The sequence below is a fragment of the Apaloderma vittatum genome, unplaced genomic scaffold, assembly GCF_000703405.1.
Source record: "Apaloderma vittatum isolate BGI_N311 unplaced genomic scaffold, ASM70340v1 scaffold3642, whole genome shotgun sequence".
Taxonomy (NCBI): Eukaryota; Metazoa; Chordata; class Aves; order Trogoniformes; family Trogonidae; genus Apaloderma; species Apaloderma vittatum.
The window spans coordinates 455-22,592 of record NW_009702884.1 but is presented as its reverse complement, the minus strand read 5'-3'; the positions used below and the strand labels follow the sequence as shown (position 1 = coordinate 22,592).

Here is a 22,138-nt window from a genome sequence, read left to right as displayed (position 1 = left end):
CTTCTAGGTGACTCATAACTTCTAGAGGCAAGGTGAGGATTAATAAGAGGAGGTGTTTTTAAGTGTAATTGCAACCAGAAAATGCCACACAGTAAGCAGGAAAGCTAAATAAAAGGAAAAAGTCTAGAAAACAAAGAAAAGAAAGAAGTGTAGAAAAAACCCCAATGAACAAAAAAGCATATTTAATAACAAGGGGGATAAAAAGACTGGTGAGCAACCTTTGTTTCTTTCCTGAGGCACATTTTTCACCCAGAAGGACAAATCCATGTCCAATTTTCACCCATTGTGCAGTAGCAATGTACAACTCTAAGCATTTCTACAAGCCTATATATATATATATATTACACATAACAAGAGACCTTGTCATTGATAAGATACTAACAGAGCACAAATGTTACACCTGTCTGCAGTTTTCTACTGAGGATACCACTGTGGAAACTGGATACCAGACTATTTCAGTAAAAACAGACCAATTAGGAAAGCCACTGACTACTGATTTACTATGTATCTATGCAGACATACACTAGTACTTCCTTACTCAGGCCTTGATTTTTGCAGGAGATATTTAGGAAAAGGTTAGATTTGCCCAGAAAACCAAGATCAATCAGCTTTTAGAAAAATAACATTCCAGCAAAAAGACAGTACAATACTTCATTGCCAAACTCTCCTGTGAAATGGGCATGGACTGTAACTCACTGAGATATTAAACAGTTGATGGTTTTCTCATTAAAAGTTCAGGGTATAATATAAGCACGGCAGTATTCAGTAATTACTGCCGCTCGTATTAATCACAGTTACATCAGATGATTTATGGATGACTGAAGCACTCAAACATTTTTTCAAAAAAAAGTTTTGAACAATAGATCATAATTTAAGTGAAACATACTATTTAAATTCAGTCAGAAAAACTTTTATTAACAGTGTGCAGCCCGCATCCTTCCTCCTTGCAAAGCTTTTTTTTAAACTCAAAATTTAGTAATCAGAATCTTAGTCAGACCGTGATACCTGACTGCTGAACTGGATGAGCCCTTTCCCCTCCCCAGTCTTCCATTACCAGAACGTTTGATGAGCTGCATGATTCATGGCCTCAAGCAGAATGAAACTCATCCTCTGTTGTCCCTTCCCTCATCTACATGTCCTGTGCATGTGTTCAGTAATAGCTCTCTCAGTAGTTACAGGGAAGATAATACTCCAAAGCTCAGCACTTCCAAAAGGATCTTTCAATTTCAGCATTACCGGTGCCTTGTTACCAATGGCCTGTGTGATAATCCATCAGGATCTTATGGTCTTGGACGAGTCTTTTTTGAAATGACAAAGAGATCATTTCCCCTCTCAAATCACTTTATGTTGTACAATGAGCAGCTAGCCCTGCCCGATGCGCTCTGTAATGAGAGCTACTATGGCATTTTATACAGTCATTTAGTAACACCAAAGAAAATTACAGGAAAAGAATACGGGGAAAGGGAGGGCAAGGAGGATAAGTAGCCTGGCACCCTGGCCATCTAGACAAGAGTTATAATTTATCCATGGTGATGTCCCTGGCACAAGGTGAACTTTTCACTCACGTAAGAGCTGTCAGCATGAGCTCTTTTCTAGCGCTTCTTCAGTTCTCTCTACTGTTTCGCTCCCTTGCTAGCATATTTATTCTTTCTTATGTCCATAGAGGTGTTACTTGAATTCTCAGGGGTATGGATTAATGTTTCAAAACTCTTTTGTAAATAATCCTGATTCAAAAAATTGATTAAGATTTCCTAATGTTGGAAAAGGTTTAATTCAAGGTTTTTATATACTTCAGTGGTTTCTTCTTTCCCCTATTTATTTTTCATTTTGTTTTTTCCATTATAGTTCTAAGTTTCAATCAGGTTTCAGACGCACTAGCAATTATATTAATTAATCTGCTTGATTCCTAGAGATGGCAAACAGAACACAGAAAGCATAGAGAAGCTTGGTGGAGAGTGGCAGAAAAGTAAAGTTAACTTTTTGAAGTATTTTTGTCCTGTGTTATATAAAACAAGGAAAAATGTGCCCATTATTCCAGGTCAAATAGAGACCTGCTTACAGATGACAGCACAGTTCTGCCAGGAAACACGAGGCTAGGTCTGAGCACCTGAGAGCTCCCACAAAGCTACTCTGAAAAGAGAGCTGTGGAAAGATCACTTAAGGCAGAATTATGAATTCAGTGGTTCTGTCCTTATACATGCTTGGAATGTAAAAAGTTTACATACACAGTAGGAAGGAAAGCAATGGTTGCTGGACTTTGAGGGTATCCACAGAAATAAAGAGGAACAGCTTCCAGACGGGTAATTATTCCTAAACCAGAAAGCTCCATTAAAAAAAAAAAAAAAAATACACCCAAAACACCCTTGTGCATGCATATTTAGAAAAGTGACATTTAACTGGATAGAATGTAATAGTGAAGACCCTGTTACATCTGAAATAAAGCTTTATATACAGTGTAATTAACGGATGTCTGAACCATAATGTCCCAGCCGTACAAAGAGTAATCCCCAGGAGTAAAGACAGCGCCATGGAATTCCACTGGCTTCACAGAATAGCTCTATAAGCAATTACAGACTGCTTAGATTGTCAAAGGTAGGTAACATTTAGTTACTTGTATGTTTAGTAACATTTAAGTCTATTATTTGTTCTTAGAAAAAAAAAATCTCTGAATATTTACAGTTACAGATTGAATGTTTTGGAGTAGTCTTAATGTTATTTTACTGTTCCTTCAGCTTTTTTACCAGGTTAAAGGAGATATGTGCTTGAAGATAATTGAAAACGGGAAACAAAAAGATATTGTCATCCGAGAAGGAGAGGTAAAACTGAGCTGTTTTGTTGTACATAGATAGGTTATATTAATATTTTATGAAGTATTTAAACATCAATTTATCCTTGTTGTGCAAGAGATGGCATCCAGATTAGAATAAAAATTGAATGGGGTATAGCAAATTCCATGTAATTAACAGCAAACTAAAATACAGTGTTCAACATTTCATAATTTCAATAACAGATAAGAATCTCTCCAGGTATTTGGAATACCCACACAGAAAATCAGGAATATACTGAGAGGAGTTCTTATTGCCCTGTATGTGATGGAATCTGCCAGGTGAATTCAAGTGGATTAGCCGTTTTATTTACTCATTGTCAGGTACCTACTGCCCCCCTACCGAAACATGCCAGTAAGCAAGCTCTGTAGAACTTAGAATGTTAAGATTCAGATATTTTGAACCTTCTTGAGTCCTCACAGTTAGCCTTCATAATCATCACAATATGAGAACAGTTTTAAAAGAGTAATTTAATGATAAAATGTATCCAGCTGTGCTCAGCTGTTTTTCCTTACAGTAGTGGACTTGCTAAAGCCTAGATTGCAGTGCTTTTAATCAGGGCCTGACTAGATATTTTACTAGATATCCCAGCAAGCTATTAGATGTGCTACAACTGCCACTGACTATTACTGCCACAAACTTGAACTGCACTCAGTTTGAGATCTAGCGGGGCCAGCCTACACAACAGAAGACATGTATTAGACCCCATAGCTGAATGTCATTAAAAGTACTATGGCATTTCCAGTAAAGAAACAGATGTACGCTTTCAAACCTAGAGATTGTGAGATTCTGGCAATACATTTCACACAGGAGAAGTACATCCAGCTGAAATCTTGGAATGTACCAGAAATATTAAGGAATAGAGCACACGATATCCTTAGTGGGAAGACTGGCACTAGTCCTGGCGAGGGACTATCATTAGCTCTGTTTTGCAGACAGAGAAATTGTAACGACTTGCCCAAACTTGGCTAAGGTGTCTGTAGCACTGAAGAAGAGTACAGGATTCTCATATTCCTATATAGTCAGATAGCTGCTGGGAAAATGTTTATTCTCAAACTTCAAGTAATAGTGTACTCCCAACCAAATGTTGCCTGTTCACTTTGTCTCTTGCACAAGTAAGTAGCCCTTCATATTTGTTAATAATTTCTGAAGAGAACAACACTCCTCATCATGCAGTCACTGTTGGAGCAATACACTTGGTTGAGTAGACATTTTCTTGAGCTGACAAGAAATTTCTTATTTCCATTTCTGCTACTCAGAAATTGCAGTAAATTTATAAATTCCAGATGAGTTAATTTCAACTGCATCTAACAATTATGATCAAACTGGGAGGAGAGAACCTGACTGCTACAAAGGCAGTGCTGACTGCAGTCAGTGGTCATCATTCACTGAGAAAGCAAGAAACACTATCTGCTCAGCTGTTGGTATCAAAGTGGGTGCAGCTGCAAAGATTCAACAAAAAGCAACGGAAAAGTGGGGCAAGGAGCAGGTTGTGAGGCCAGGGAACAACAAGGCAAAGAATAAAGCCTTGTCAACACTGATGTTTTCCCATTTCTTTGAACAGATGTTCCTCCTGCCTGCTAGGATACCTCATTCTCCTCAGAGATACACAAACACTGTGGGTCTTGTGATTGAGAGACAAAGATTAAAGACGGAAATTGATGGGCTCAGGTGAAGTATAAACTGTTGGCTAATCTGTTAGGATTTGTAATATAAACTGATTTCTCACATCAATACAATACTGTATTCCATTTTCCTGATAATTTATCAGTTTCAACTTGGCACTTCTATACTAATTTTATTCACACATCTATTTATCTATACACACATAATCAGAGATATCATTTAGCATTTGATTTAGCTAAACAAGGAACATGTTGAAATGTCTTAAATGTGTATTGTTGGTAATGTATTGCCTACTACTCTTGCCTAAAGTTTTAAAATCTCAGAGCTCTATAACAATACAAATCAAAAAATACTTTCTTTTATCACTTCTGGAAAGCAGAACATTAATTTCTTTAAAAGTACTGACAGCAAAAAGATAAGGAAGAGCTTTCTCAGCAAGTGTGTGGGAAGCTGCAAAGAAAAGTAAATTTTCTTAATGCTAACCCCTCTACACTGTACACACCTCTAGTTTTTATTGCCTTATGAGAACAGCAGCTTCAAAGAAATGAGAGGTTTACTTTGTATTCTAGTGGGAGCAGGACTAAGCCTTGTTCTGTGGTTATACAGAATTCATAAGTCTAAGAAGGCAAGTCACAGCACTAGCAGCCAAGTTAGAAAAGATTTTTTATATTAACCAGATACAACTGACCAAACGGAGTTTGGAGCTCTTCATGTAATTTATACAGATTTAAAACTGCAGTAATATCGGTAATGTACTGTGCCTATCCTTTTACCTACAGTTTTGATTGTTGCATGGGCAGCATCACAGCACAAAGATTGCTAATACACAGAGCTAGAAGGATAGACTTTTTCATTCAAGAAAAAAAGGGTAAAGAAATCAATAAACCAAGAAAGAGAACATTCAAAAAAAAACCCCACTAACAAACCCAAAATCACCTGATTGGATTCCAAGCTAAAGACAAATCCAGTTCATTTAAAACACTGTTCCATCTATGCACTTGCCCTTTTTCCCCTTTCATTGCATGAGCACTTACATTATTAAAAAGGTATTTTGAGCTAGGAACAATTGGCCAGTGATTCAGATAACCATGTTCATTTGTGATAAAGGAATATAAGTAACTTCAGGTAGCTTTAAGTAAAATAACCTACCTTGTACAGGAAGTCTGTGAATGATACGAGTTAGAGGGATGCTGAATGCCTTTTTAGGGATCCCAGGTAGACCTAGAGATTTACTCTTCGCTATAGCCATGCTCTTGTGGAGAAATTAAACTAAAAGCTACCATATGGTTTACTGGTGGAAAAAAAAAATATTAAAACCCTCCACACTCTTAATTGAAAATATCTAGTCAAATGCCTGAAAATAAAACACAGAGATTTTTTTGTACCCTTGTTCTGACACTGACAGGATGAACAGAGACACCTGAAGTTTTGGAAATGAACATTCAATCATAGTTTTGAAGCACTTGGGAGAGATGGAAATTTACAACCAGAACCCCTAATCTTAAATTTCTTTCACTCTCAGCCACCTGCAAAGACTGTACAAGAGGAAGTCATAATAAACCTTGAAGTATACTGACTCAAGGTCTAATATTATGCTACTGTTCCATTATTTATCATGCCTACAAGCCTCAGTCATAAAGCAGAGCCCCCAGCATGCCAGTTATTGTACGAGTGAAGAATAAGTAGCCTGCCCCAGTGCTACATCCTAAGTAATGATCACATGGTTTATAAGAAAAAAATACACTAGCTAATATTAATCCTGTGGCAAACAAGTACAGAAACAACGAAGTTTGATGTTAGTTGTCTGGTTAGATTCTTTAACACCTAGCAAGGTGCAAAGTCCTTCCCAGATGCAAAGCCTTTTGCCAGCAGAGACGTTTGTAACATCTTTCTTCCCTGTAGATTCTCTGTGTTCAAAATTTGTGCTTGTAGCACAGCTTTTTCCATACTGGAGGCATTAATAATGCTATTACTCTTTTGCAAGCACCCTGATTTTTGCAAAGCTTGAGGATCTGGGGAGCTCTTAGAAAGTTTCTGGACAATATGTATGTAGATACAGAAGACCAACATGAATACACAAAGATGCACAGTATAATTATATAAGCATTGATTCTCTCTTCAAGCACACATTCCAGTGCCTTTAACCTAAAGGGCATGTAGGACCTATTTACAATCAGTTGTAATACAAGTGACTGTACTGGAGCATCACTTCCTTATTAGTCCATGCAGTCTTTTTTAAATCTGTAGGTAAATGCTATTTTTGCACTCCTTAGATTACAGCAGCCTTGACCTGTTGATCTCAGCACAAGTTCTTTATTTGTTAAGACATAAAGTAATGCATGTGAAACACTAAGTTCCTCTTCAGAGAGGTGAACTAAACAACACTTCCAAGTTCATACAGCTCACAACCATCTATTTTTTGCAAAGAGGTTCATAATCCATCTTGTTTTCTTACCAGTCCCTGCACGGACAATAAGCAAGCTGACTCTCTTAAAATATGTGTTCATCTCATTGCTGCAGGGATGCAGTTACTGGACATGGTATTTGGGGCCAGTTATTTTTGCAGTAGCTGCATCCAAAGTGAGAGTTAGCGGTCTGAAGGGACTATGACACTAATCTTTCCCAAGTTTAAATCTGGGAAGTTTGCTAAAGGAATTTTGTGACTTGTCTGTCGTTTATCAGCAGAACTACAAGACCTTCCACAGAAGTTTGAGCACCCCACCCGCCAAGTCAGCTAACCAGGGGAACAGAAATCTTCCCTAATTAACATTTTTTTCAGAATAAAGCACACCAGGCTTGAGAGTAACACACTCTTAACACAATGTCTACTAGCTGGTTTTCTTGAAAAAACTGAAACTGCCTGATCAGTTAGTTAATAAAGGGATTAATATTTTTACTTTGTCAGATACTACGTTGGAGAATCAACTAATGTCCTCTTTGAAAAATGGTTTCACTGTGATGACCTCGGCACTCAACTTACACCAATAATTCAAGAGTAAGCTTTTATTCTGTATAAATTTCAAAAAAATTGGTTAAAATTATCTAATAGATCTTCATTAATATGTGACTTACATGGTTAATTTTCTATTTATATTGCATTTTACATAGACTTGTTAATTGCTACTATTTTTAATCACATATTGTATACACCAAACTCAATAGAACAGATTCAAAAATATAAGTTTTCCTCACATCTATCTGAAACATACTTTTGGAAAAAGTAAAAGCACACTGCTGCTAAGTGCAAGAAGTATTGAATGAAAATTTAACACTGAACTGATGCTAGGTTAATGAGGTAAAGTACTAAATTTCCTTACAGCTTCTTTCACTCTTCCTTTAAATACTTTTAATGGATATTACTCATGATTAATCAGGTCTGTGGCAAATTTAATAGAGTTGTTTTCTAGGAAACATGTTAATGTCACCACTTAACTGATCAATCTGTTAAACAGTTGCTAAAGGTGAACAAGGAAATTGTTTAGTGACATGAGTTTTGGATGACTCTCAGACAAACGCTCTGTCAATAAAATAGGTATAGCCCTGGTGAATACATATATCACAGCTGAGGGTCTGGCACATCTATTCTCAGCACAAAGCTTAACAGCCAGTATTACTGCCTAGTGTTTGTTAGTCTACAGAATAAGACTTTTTACTGCTGTTTATTATTATTAAATGTTTATTATTTCAGGTTTTTCAATTCAAGACAATATCAAACTGGAAAACCAAATCCAGGTAATACAAATTAATTTCAGAATTAGAACAGCAATGATTCTCTCCACCTAAAATGACTAAGTTTCTGCTTTTCTTACTGATTATGTAAATTAAAATTACTTTGTGAAGTAATTTCACTATCCCAACCACAGATAAAATCCATATACATGATTAACAACAGCAATTGGTTGTTCATGTGATGCCATCATCAGTTAACTGTACAGCGTGAAATCTCAGTACCTCTATCCTTGCATGCTATTCAACTCTTATACAAAGTTTCATTTCTTACTGTGCAGAATGAGATTTTTCTGAGTTGAATCTACAGAGTCTATACCTACTTGTACGCCTTTACCTATAACTATACACTATGATCTACTCTTGCAAAATAAGGACACCTAAAGACAGATACTTTTAGTTCATATAGGGTCTGATCCATTTAACCTTCTATTTCCATACTGTCTTGCCCTATTTTTTATTTTGCCTCTGCGGATAGTGTAACTCCACTCTTGAGTCTGTTGGTCAGAGATATGGGACACAGAGAGTCACTGTTAAAGAAAACTAATTTATTAGTATCTTTAGGAATTAGATCTCTTCAACGTGATGGTTGCTTTCTGTGTGGCACTCAAAGTCTCTATTGCAAGAATACTTGCAACAGTACCTTCAGTGGAAAACTTGTTTTGCTAAAATCTTAGTCTTGTAAGCTCACAGCTCTACATGAACATCCAGCATGATCACGATCCATTGCTATTGATCAACATAAACTATGTGCAAAATACCACCCACCTGTCTTAACTATGTACAAAAGGCTACATATGACCATTTATGTGCCTGCAGGAACAGTTTGTATAGGCTATTTGGAAGTGGTTTAGATAGGTGCAAACCAGTCAGTTCTGCTGCAGGAACTACCTGGAGAGTCTCCATGACTTGGCCGGGTTCTTAATCACACATGGGAAAGTAAATATCAGAATAAGCATGGCAGGAACTGACTGTGGGCTCTTCAGGACAGCCCAAGATTCGCACCTGGAGAGCTGCTGCACCAGTTAAGCTGTTGTGAAGGCTACCAGTCAGTTCAGTAAATCCCATTGCTCACTTGGGTTTTTTGTTGCATCTGTGCAGATGACTGACTGGAGCATGTCCTGCACCAACCACAAAATTTATTGCTCAGGTGCACTGCTCGTGCACAGCCGTAACACGCAGCTACACTACCCTTACCTGACAACCTTCAATGTTATCCTTCAGTCACATCCATAACTTAAATTCCATAGCTCTTGCCACAAGCTAAAGCTAATTTTTAGTTCCCCTCTCTAGGAAAATTTTGGAAACAGTTGCCCTTAATCTCCATATTCATTCCCAAATGTCTCAAGTAAGATGATTTTTATTAATTACCCTATTAGAGACAAAATTTCTAGTGAAACATTATTTCCACATCTATCTCCTTTCTCAGCTTGATAGTCGCCATATAAATGTCACTGCTTGCCATCTCAATCAATAACAACACAGTTCCTATTCAAGTCCTCAAATCAGTGAAAAGTGTGGGGGTTTTTTCAGAAACACCACCTTTTTTAAAAATAGTTATTTTTAATTTATTTTAATTTGAGTTTATTTTAATATGAGCTTGTCAATTGTGTGACATGTTTGGGTATTGGTGGTTTGTTTTCTGTTGGGTTTGGGTTGGGTTTTTTGCAGGGGGAAAGTGGGAGCGTGGGTAGGCAGGGCAGATACTTTGTCACACTGTGTATTCAGTATCTACCAGAGGAAATATACTTTCAAATGAAACCTCTAGATGCTGCTGTAATAAAAAAAATATCGTCTCACACATACTATTCGTGTTCAATACAGTGTTTTCCCTTAAGCATCCCTTGCTAGTCTGAGCTAACAGCTTATATGTCAGTAACAAATTAATTATATCCATACAGAAAAAAAAGAACTTTAAAGATTTATATTGTTAATATTTTTGCAGAAGATTAGAGCTAAAAAACAAGCCTGACAATCAATCAGAAGCTGATATGTCTGGATACTTTTTTAAAAAACACAATGCAGAAATCGTTATTAATAAATCCAGCACAGAAGCTCTTTCCTTGTAATTTATTCAAAAGCCATAAAAAGGCCAAAAGGCATGAGAGACTTCCAGTAACACTGAAAAAAAATTTTGCAAAACAAACAAAAAAACCCCCAAACAACTGAAAGTAGTTATTTTGCTCAAAGCTCCATACATTTTTTTCCCCTGAATAGACTCTCCTCTTGGATTAGCTGCTAAATCAAGACAACAAGTATTTGAAATGCACTTGGCTTAACCCTTGCTATAAGCAAAAATCAGCAAAGTTACATGGCAGGCTTTCAGGTTGGGGGAACAGCTCGATTTTTCCAACTTTCAGTTCTAACAGACAATAAGAAGCTCCAAGTCTCAGTGGTACCTTAACTGTCAGCAAAATACCCCAGATTTTTAGTTACAGGAGTTTTAGCTAGCAGCTGTTGTAACTCTCAGTGAAACTTGTTTTTAAAATAAAAACACAAAAACCTCACAAAACTTCAACACTCCCAAAAAAACCTACTCATATCTCTGTCAGAGTTTGATTAAGCTGGTAATATGTTCCTTCTGGAGGAATAACCAAATGATAGAGAAATAATGCTTGGATTTATTCCTTTGGCAACCCTTTAAAAAAAACCCAAAACACCACAAAATCAAAAAATCCCCCGAACAAACAGGCAAAAAACCCAATCAGCATGACACTGTTAACATAAAACAAGCTTCTAACAGTTTCAGTCAAGACATATTTTAAGAAGATTTGAGCTGGCCTATGCAGCAGGCTGGGTTTCAGCCTCTTCTCTCAGTTTCTCTTCAGAAAATCCAGAGCTCCCTCAGTTTAAAAATGCCAGCCGAAGTGCTTTCAGGTTCATCTCCACAGAAGCCCAAACTCACTTTTTAAAAGAGAAATGGAATAAATTGAGAAAAAACATCTTGAAAGTAACTCTTGATTGCAGCTCACTCTTGGAGGAAAGTTATAAATGGAATCAATCAAGCTCCAATTGCTTTAAAAATCCCACCACATCAAAAAAATTACTACTTATGTCCAGACTTTTTCTTGATTTATTTATGGTTTCTGGCTAAGCCAACAGTCAGGCAAGTCCCTCTGAAAGCAGGGTACTCTGAGTATATGAAGAGACAGCAGTAGCTATTAAAAAGACACAGTTTTACAAGAGGCAGTCAAGTACTATCAGGTAGACTGCAATCAGAAACATAAATTGCATGCAATCCTTAGTTGAGGCATCTTCACTAGATGTGAAGTACAATTTTGTACTGAATTACTAACCTCTTTTGTTACTACATGTAGAAATAAAGCCTGAGAAGGCTCTCTCCTCCTTTTATCAATAAGGGCAAATATATTTAGGATATAGTCTAAACATGGAACGCTCAAGACAGGTTGGCTTGGTTTACTTTACACAGTTTTTTACATGAAGAATCACAGTTATCAAAACAACTCTTGCTACTTTCAGTTGAATCAAACTGGAGGCAAGATTCTCTCAAAGTTTCTATTTCATCCCAATTTTATAGTCAGGACAAGAGACAATTCAGACAGACAAACCTCAGTTCTCATAAACAGTGATGGCTGAATATCGTTAGTAAAAATATCCAGAAGTTTAAAAGTTTATCCTGCCATGCTCACTGAAATAATCCAGGCTTCTTTTATGTGAAATTTGATGGAAAAAAGTGCAAGAGAAGACTTCTGCTAAGTTAGCTGTGTTTAAAATAATTTAAGAATATTAATGGTGTAGGTAGAATGTCAGGGGTTTTTTAATCCAAATTAATTACTCCTAATTATCAATGAAATTTTAATTCCCATAAAAGCTTTATTGCCACTGGAAATACAGATGTACAATACAAAAACTAGTCCTATAGTGATTCCGCTAGCAAAGTTTTCATCGATTCTTGGCATATCTAGGGTAATTTGCAGTCTGGACTTAAAATTACGTTAGTATTGTTAAAATCAGCACAGTTCTCACACTCGTGATCCAAAGCAAACAAAACCTAAGTATCTGAATGAGCATGAAAAATTGGGTGCTTTCTTCAGTCCATTGGAATAGGAATACCATACAGCCCAGGGCATGGTCCATAAACAAATGCTTTATTTCAGTAGTGCTATTAAACAAGTTATAGAAGTGACCTCTACACTACAAAAACCAGTTTCTGTACCGTCCTCCTCTGTAGATAATTCAGTGCTATCTCTGTAGAGAGAATTTGATATTCATTGTTTTACTGGTGTATAAAAGCAAGCAGATAAAAGAGGAGAGTGTTGATAACTGAAAACTGAAAAAAAAAGCTAAAGAATAGAGATAAGTGGCTATTGGGCAGTATTAGGTCAATTAAAACTACCTCAGAAAAATAAAAACAAGGAGAGGAAGAAATACTGTCTTAATTCATGCCAGAGTAAATACAGAGCCATTCTTCTGAACTTAAAATAACAATATAAATATTTGTGCCTTTCTGTTGTACATGCATTGAAATAATTCTAAAGATACTATCACTGTAGGCTTTTTAAAAAGAAGGAGGAAGATTTTGGAAGTAAGTTTTGTTTGCTGTGAAGCTGTTTAGAAAACTGAGTATTTGATTCTTTTTTCTCTCATATTTTAAGGACTTGCAGCATATCTAAGTAGATCACTCCTTTTCTTCTATAATATGTTACTTTGGTCTGCTTTGAGTACTTGTCTTAAAAGAAACAGCATACAAGCATTTTGATATTAAGGACTATTCCTCTACAGAATTTATTTTACAAACAGCCACCAGGAAGTCTTCAGGACAGAACAATATTTAAAATAACTGGCACCGCATGGGTTTGAACTGTCTAGACCCACCATAATGGTACAGTTCTCTGAAACACTGTCTCTAGAACTTTTATCAGCAACTCGAACTCTCTCCTTTTTCATATCCTCCTCATTGTCTCTATTCCAGCAGAGATGCCCGTGTAAATACACTGTTCATCTTTGTCCCATCATACCAAAATCCTTTAAGTAGCTTCCAAGTAATGTTCAAATCTTTCCTGAAGCCCATTTGAGCTGCAAAGGGTACACTGGTGGACGAAGGGAATAGAACCATCTAAGACACACTTCCAACTGTGTATAACCCAGAAACCTCTGACTGGATTCACCCATTTCCTCTCTCTTCATATTTGGCATCTTTCCACGTCACAGTGGTCCCAAATGAGCATGTAGCCAGTAGTGCAAATGAATTGCTTGGAAGAACCAATCTGTGTCAGCAACATTTAATACACAAGTAGAGGTACAAAATCTAGAACATTGCTGCTATAATTTGCCAGATGAAAACTTCTACTTTTTATCCCAAACTACAATGTTATCATCCAAATCCTAGGACTGCAGGCTATGTATTCTCTGGAGCCAAGAACGCTCCGAGACGTTCATGAGGCTCCCAGAGCCCAGAACTGCCAATGACAAGAGTCACCAAACAAAAACTAAAAAAAGTCTCCAGGAACAGGTTTGCTTCTCCCACAGTATTCTCATCTGAGCCTTCTCAAAGAGAGGCAAAATATAAACTGTAACCTCCAGGAGCTCTGATAATGCTTCACCATGGGAACCAAGCCACTACTTTAGTATATAACATATATAATAAACCTATCAGCGAAATTGGAAGAAATGCACTATAAAGTTGCTTTCCTTTCTGTTCAAACTTCAGTGAAAAAAGCCTCTAATGTATTTAAAGAGCTCTAAAGCTCAGAGCAGTTTCACAGCAGGTATGTCTTCTCCAATAAAGTAGCTTTTCTTCTTTACACTCTTAAATACTCCCCAGACAGCAACATCTGAAACAGAAAACTCACTAATGGAGTCAGCCTGACATTTTCACAAGTCTTTCTAAGGTTATTTTGTAGTAACAGCTCACAAATACTGTACAAATCATTGTCTCACATATGTAGTGAGGTCTCAACGCTTGTTATAATGAAACATCCTATTCCTCTTCCATGGAAGCACAAGTTACACACAAAGACAATTCACAAAATGCCCACAGTCATATGAAAGGCAGATTCAGACACAAAAATTAACATTCCTGATTTTAGGATTGGAACAGTGGTTAGTATTTCTCAATACAATTTATCGTTCGTAATTGCAATGACCTAGCTATATCACGAAGAGCCTTCCAACAGAATTATGGCCTAAGTCTTGTAATTTCTTGCTCTAATTTATTCCTTTCCTTCTGGCTGGTGATCTCTCCTTTTGAAGATGCTATATTTCTTTATTACCAAAATATTTTTCAAAGCTTTCCTTATGAAACTTCTTTGTTTCAATTAGGAAAAAAAAAATTTGTTTATTTTCCAGCATAGATTTAATGACACAAAGAAAAATGTGCCTAGAAATAATTACAGGGACAAGTCATAAATTAGCAGTCATACCAATTCTCAGGGCATGCTACAAAACCAAACACAGTTATAGAGGGAAATGTATGATTACACCAAGTGAGTGCTGTATTTTCAGTTAAATGTTTCTACAGCTATACTCAACAACAGTGAAATGAACCAACTACGCCCAAAGTAATCAGTCACCGTTAGTGCTTTCACTCTAAAGTTTTATATGGAATGAGCTAACTGCTTGTTATTTCAAACCCAGATGCCTAAAATTTTGTCCCTCTGTTCACAGCTTTTGTTTGCAAAGGTATTAAATTCCTACTAGCCTCATTTCTGCTAACATTGAGAATAAAGCAGACTTTTCATAGGCACTAGGAACACACATATGGGAAGAACATCCTAGGGTATATAGTATTGCTGGCATTGGCAATTAAACATGAAATGCTGCAAAACTGTGACATCAGACCTATTCATTATGATATAATATTCTTAAAGAGCTAGAAGGGGTGATTAGAGAGTGGACAATAATAAATGAATAGATAATTCTAAAATAACTTCTGAGCTCCTTATCCTTACTCTCAACCATTTTACACTCAGTTAAAGGATAACACAATAAAGTGGATCTAACTGCTGCAGTTTGGCTTAGGATGTCTTCTGCTTTTACAGAGGGAGACACCACTTGTAAGGGACTTTCTCAGATTCTTATGTGGAGATGGGGCCACAGCATGCAGGGATAGAGTGTTTCTGAGGCAGCACAGTGAGTTAAGATGAAGAAACTTTCATAATTAATAAGAATGTAAAAGGTGATTTAAAGATTTGAAGATTGTTCCACCTAGAATGTGTTGCCTAAAAGTGAAGGATGGCACATTACTGAAAAACATTATTTTTTTTTAATGAAGACTACATGTAGTCAGTTTGATAGCTGACACTATTTTCATATTCTATGTATTTCATGTGCCTCATACCTCTTTTCCTTTGCAATGTATCTTAAAGAAACAAGGTTTGCAAGAGAACTATGGGGAGAGCTTGGGGATAGTAGGATAGTAGGGTTCAAGAAACACTCTGAGAGAATTTCTTGACAAATCTTAGACATATTGCTGGGATAGGGAAGAAAGAGCTTCCACATAACATGTGAGTTTAGGGTAAGCAAATACAGCCACATATACCTGACAGTCCTCTTTTTAACTGTCCTCTTTATTGCTATCAGAAGTATAGTGCTCTCAGCAAGTTCAAATTTCTCCTTAGGTGGTCTCTGCTGGGGCTGCAACTACCTGCACATTCACTGTCTGTTTTCTTGCAAGCTGTTCTTTCCACTTTTGTACAGCTTCATATTCCCAGTCTTAGTATAGTCTGTATCATTTAGTTGAAATCTACTTCCTCTAAAACCTGTCATTTCTTTTAAAAAATATTTACAAATTCATTCAGTAAACATGATGTATCTTTCAGCTTAACATGATATCATCACATTCCTATTTGCAGCTGAAAGAACCATAAAACCTATAAAGAACACTTGCTGTGATATGAATATTTAACAGTAACAATCTACAAAATTGGACTTTAATTTTGAACTATTTAAATGGATCTCCTGAACATGTAAGAAAACATAAGGTTTGATGTTCCACTTAGTGATACTTGCAGATACATACACAAGATTTTTAGCTGACTAGCTTAGAATTGCCATCTTGTATTCTGCTGGCATATTTTTACCTTTACCATCATTAAACAACATTGTCTTGCTGTCTCACAGTATTACTAGAACATAAGAACTCTGGAAAAACACCAACTGACACTTCCCAAAATATTGTTGGAAGCTAATGTACAAGCTTAGCAGAAAGTTATGCAAAAATATCTAAATAGAAGCGATTAGGCTGTTAAGTTACTTTGGAAGCACTGGGCTTCAACTCTGGTATATGGTGGGATCACAAAATGTTGGATTCTCCTCATCGTAGCTCATTAGCTCAAGTTCACAAGCACTAGGGCTCCTGCATCTTTCAGCATCACGCAACGGATAAGTATCAGGGCTAAATTGGGACTCAGTTAAGTGAAATATTATCAATATGCAGACATAGATCATGTACTTCATCACATCCCTTAATTGTTCTGTGGTAACAGGTAATCAAATCATCATACTGAATCACACTAAAGATCCACTTCAAGGTTCATGCAGACTCAGTTTTTAAGCCATTATGCTATCATTGGGCAAGTGTCATTAGCATAAAAATTAGTAATAAGCTAAAACCCCATCACAGACCATGGTCCACTGACAATAAAAGCGTCAAAGGACAGCTCTTGTCTTGAAAAGCTTAAAGTCCAAAATAAAATTTTAAAAGTTCACCTTTACTTGGAATTAAACAAAACTGTTAGAAAGTGCGTGTAGATCACAAGCCAGAAAGCAGAGCACTCCATACTAAGTGTGGGATGTATGACACTTTACAGTTAGCCCTAAGAATGCATAGGTCACTTTACTGTTGTCCTGTGCATGTTGTTGATCGAGACAGCTGGAATCAGAGATCACTAGAAAGAGGCAAACCAGCAAAACTATGGATATGAAGAATAAGTGACAGAAATTGAGTTACTAACAATGAAAAGTAGCTATAAACTAAGTTTGTACTTCATTGCTTCTTGGTCAGAACACAAACAAGTACTTTGGCTTTTTTGTACCCTGAATTGCTTGCAGCTCATGGGGAGCATTCATAGTTCTACTTGCCTAAAACATCACAGCACCCACTCCAGAGATACAATATTTGCTATCCATTCTCCATCCTACAAAGTTTGAACTTAGCTTGATGCTGAAATTCTTAACATGTGGAGAAGATGATGGATCCCCTTGAGCTCAGCAGGATACCCATGGCTTCTCAGTATGTGTCTTACCCTAGCTGGGTGCGATAGACCAGTTTTCTATAGCTTTTTTTTTCCTTTTGTCTTTCAAACTATCTCAGTTAGGATATGCATTTTAGTAGAAAGCCCTATGCAATAGGTGAATTTCTTATATGCCAAAATGCTTTTCTGAATTCAAGAGTGACCTGTTTTATTCTGATAACAGAAAAAAACCCTCTGTCACTTTGTATTATTTTAGAAGGTAAAGATTGCTACTATTAATGAAACAAATTCCCCAGTAGTCTATTGGAATACTAATTGCACCAAGTACCTTCTGATAAAATGTCTTCTCCTCTATTGTGTGTGAATCTATACCATAATATATTTAGAACTATATTAAGATTAATTAATTGTATTTATTAAATAGAAATATAATTATAAAATACCAGAGTATTTAGACCTTTATTTTGCCCTAGCCAAAAAGCTTTCTAACACAGCTATAGTTCAGTATATCCAGAATTTAAAGAGAAAATATAGAAGTATTCCTAATTACCTCCAAAGCAAGTTTGATGAACTTGTGAAAACTAAGGAAAAAACCAAAACAGGTATCTTGCAGTAGGAAAATAGATCACCAATGGCCTTAAAACTACAATAAAATATGGAACGATCAGACTGCATCTTTTTAATGTTTCTAGGCCCAGATTATAATAAATCTAATGTGAAGATTTTATTTTTCCTTCTACTGCTTCTTAATTTCTCTGGAGCATTTTGTTTTTATTTAAAAGTGTGTTAAGTATTTCTTTTGCTGCAGATTTCTTATGATTACTTTCAATATTTCCTGGAAGAGACATTGCTGAGACAAATCATTTGTAGAAATATGTTGACTTCTTCCATTTAATTTAACATAATGGAGAAGAAATTTGAATAGCGAAACTTATTTCACCAATAAAAGGGTTCGCATCCCATCCAGATTGTCTGGAGATGGATGTAGATACTTGGTGCTTATTATGAACTGTGACACAGCAGTAGCTTAGCGATTACACTGCTATCCCTTGGATGCACTGATCTCCCTTGCTGCTCAAAGACTCCATACAAAATGGCCTTCCATGAAAAACTGAAATGATATATTCAAAACATTATGGAACAGTGAAATACAGCTTTAGAAAAGAACCAGAACACTGTATTATGAGCACAGTGATAGTTTAAAAACACCTACTCTCTTATTTGTATCTGGACTAAGATTTAGCTGTGAGTTTGTTACCTCAGCACATTTGGGAGACAGCCATCTTGTACATTTTTCTTGCATCTAGTTGGCATTATTACTTGAAATTACTCTATGGGTGTTCCTCCCTGGCATCTCAGAACAAACTACTTAAGATCATCAAGGCAATTGCAATGTCTGTGGACTTCGCTGTGAGCTGGTAAATAACCACAGCTAATTTCATACACCAGCAACACAGCACAAATCTTGAATTTCACCAGCTACAGTGAAACTGCATTCTGTCCTCCAGCTTTATAAAAAACAAATCAGTTATGAAGGAGAATTACTGGAAATTAAATCCAGTTACAACTCCAGGAACACCACAAAAAAAGACATCTTATTAAATTTAGTGTTGTGATAACCAGCTTGCTCCACTGTGATCAGTGTATTTAAATACATATACGGAAGAAGAAACAAAAGTCAGCACTAACGATGCAAAAGATGTAGAGCAAGCTAGTTCTATGGGCCTAATTCCTCTTGTATCGGGGTATGTAAGGAGCAACTCAGCAAAAGCTCGAAGACAATACATCAGATTTTACCAGTGCAAGAACTGGTCTGAAAGAGAACAGGATATGTACGAGAAAGGACTAGGTAGTCTATTGCATGTTGTTTGTGTTTTTAAACAAGCGTGGATGCAAAACAGTTCTGACAAGAGCTTCAAAGGAGCAGCTCCATGAAAATACACAAATACTATTCAGGTAAGAAGATCTGATAATTACCATAGCACTGTTTGGTGTTAAAACTGAATTTTGACTACACAGCTATAAATTGAACCCTTCAAGATGTAAACAACAGTAAAATGTTTTGCAAAGGTCAAGGGAAGCAAGCATCACTGATATCCTCTGCCTTGCTTACAGATGAACTCCTGAAAGAAACACCTTTTCCACTAAATTCCACTTCTGTTATGGAGCCGTTTTCCTTCCAAGGCTGGCTGACTGATCATCGTGGCAAAATCAAACAGAAGAAATCCTTGAGTATGTTTGGAGATAACTTTGAAACAGAGGTAGGGAGGATTAATTTCTCTGAAACGGAAGGGTATTTTTAAAGGTGCAGGTAATAGGTGCCTGCTGTTCAGATTGAGTGAATCCAGGACTGCAAACGATACGTACTTAGAGAAATTTGTGCATGCCTACAGAATAACTCAGCCTGCCCTTCAGAAGTGCCTGTCTTCATCCATAGATTTGACTAGTTTGGGGCAGTTCACGCAATCAGCCTGAACCTTATTCCCATTAATTTCCTTTGGGATTAAAACAGCTCGCTCTCTCCACCTCCCTACCCCCTCATATTTCCCAAATCAGAAACAGCAGCACGATGCAAATACTACTCACAAGCACATTCAGCTTCCCTATAGGTTTGAACAGCATTCTTGGTGCCAAGTCTAATCTGGGTGTGTAAATAAACCTTTTTTCCCCTCCGCCTCAATCTACATAAAGTGGGAAAAAGTGAAAACTGGACAGCACCAGAGAGCCTGGGCTGTGCTAAAGCCTTGCACTTCTCAGTCTGGTTTGGGTGAAAACAAAGCTGTCACCATTTGCTATCTGGGCTGTATGCATGGTCGTTTACAAAACACATTCTTTCACTGGATTACTTGAGTCACATTCTGAAGAATCCAATGCATTTGACAGAGCATGAGACTGTCAGGAAGAAAACAGAAAGGAGGCAGATAATGAGAAGAATAAGGTCTGGTATGCAGCTTTTTGAATGTTAATGGAAGAATCTTTTCTACTTCAACAGGCTCTTGACAGGGCCCAGAGTTCATGAGGAGGAAGTGCCTGTTCCAAGAACAGAAGCAGGAAGGATATAGATGCAACGCTGAGAGTGGGAGGAGGCAGAAGGAATAGATAAGTGAGGATGCAGAGGAGCATAAGGAGTGGCAGGTGTGATCAGTTCCCTTTTTATCAGTAGGAATCAATATGAGAATACCAAGTGTAATGTGAATTTTAATATCTGTAAAAATAACGTTTTCTTCTAGGGATGTTTTTCTATAGAAATGGAACATATTAAATGCTGTAGGAAGATGAATACATACACTTTGGTCACTGGGTTGAATCTATTACTTTTCTCAATTTTTTTTTTGTTTTGTTTTAAAGGTTATAGTTTATGGGCCAGGAACAACTGAGAACTTTAAAAAGAATTCAGATATCTGGATATGGCAGCTGGTATGTGACAATTAACACTTTTTAATCCATAAGTTTACATTTCAGTTCAGACTAGACTGAACAAGTAGTAAAGCCACCATAAAAATAGTTGGGTTTTTTTCCCCTCATCTTGTATATCGAAGACAGAGATTCTGGCATCCTCCATCACATCTTGGTGAGAATTTTAATACATCCTACCTAGAGTATATCCTGTACATGTACCAGAATATCTCCAAGTGATAAAAAAGCATCACCTATTATTTCTGCCTTGAAGCATTTGTCCTTATACTGAAGTCAAACTGGAATCAGGTAGAATAAGCTAACAGAAAAGCCTGACTGTACTTTTTATACTAAAGCACGGTGGTAGACAATCCAGATGGCCTTCATTTAGCTGGCCTCTTGAAAACATTTGCAGCCCAAGAGAAAAAAAAAACAGAGAAAAGCTAGTTTTCATTTACACAAGTCAGACTGGCTTGGGAGGCAGATACTTCTATCAGTTCCTGTTCTGTTGAAATTCACAGGGACTATCAAATACTAATTAAAGACATAATAATCTTGAAAGACATTTGTTTACACTGCAGTTTACAGCAGCCTAGGCAATCAAGACCTTGTTGCTGGCAAGAACCTGGCTCCTCTGCTGGACAAGATAATGATGAGTCCATTCCAGTGTGGATGGACTCCTATTAGCAGTTTCTGTCAGCTCCGTGCTGACTTGTGAACTGCTTTTCAAGACTTAAAAAGATATTATAAATCAGGAAAGTACAAGCTTGAAGTGCTGCAGTAGGTTATCTCTGTCATTTCCAGAGCTGAACCAGCTTGCAGGCTGCTAGGTTAGACTGGGGGCAGCGTAGCCCCAGGAGTCAGGGAAAGGGTTGCTGCTTTGTGATGGGGAACAATGAACCATCAAGCATGTTTTTATTGATGCTAATAGTGTTGGACAGGGAACATCAGCTGAATATTTAGCTAGGCCTCATGAAACAGAGCAGGTTTGAAGTGCTCTTTCACTGGGAAAGATTTCCATACTTGCCTGCAGCACTTTGTGCTAGTGACAGGACATGGAAAATTAAAAGCTGGTTATCTGTTCCTTCCCTTCAGGAGGGCACATCAGCTGTTACCATGGATGGTAAAACCGTGACTCTATCTGCTGACGACAGCCTGCTTGTCCGTGCCCAGTCTACGTGAGTAGAGATGAACAGTGGTTCAATGCGTGATTTCTCAGCTTCCAACAACATAAGTTCTGTGTATTTGGTCCACACCAGGCTGGCCATCAGCTGATGCAGAAACACAGCATCTGTGAATGCAAGATTTGCAACTGCCTCCATTATTCCTCAGGGCAGAAGTGTCTTCAGGAGGAAACAAAGCCAGACATTCATTTTAGTTCATTTCTTAAAATTAAAGCTGACGAAAATA

General features: G+C 37.1%; 1 protein-coding gene across 1 annotated transcript in view; it reads left to right on the top strand.

The window, feature by feature from the left end:
• The window catches only part of HAAO (3-hydroxyanthranilate 3,4-dioxygenase), a 33,161-nt gene extending 11,251 nt beyond the window's left edge, over window positions 1-21,910 (top strand). The window contains exons 3-9 of the mRNA XM_009864383.1: window positions 2,733-2,816; window positions 4,390-4,496; window positions 7,357-7,446; window positions 8,140-8,183; window positions 19,448-19,593; window positions 20,681-20,749; window positions 21,824-21,910. Coding sequence (XP_009862685.1) covers window positions 2,733-2,816; window positions 4,390-4,496; window positions 7,357-7,446; window positions 8,140-8,183; window positions 19,448-19,593; window positions 20,681-20,749; window positions 21,824-21,910 — 627 coding nt within the window. The remainder of the gene's footprint in view (window positions 1-2,732; window positions 2,817-4,389; window positions 4,497-7,356; window positions 7,447-8,139; window positions 8,184-19,447; window positions 19,594-20,680; window positions 20,750-21,823) is intronic.
• Window positions 21,911-22,138: the final 228 nt, after the last annotated feature.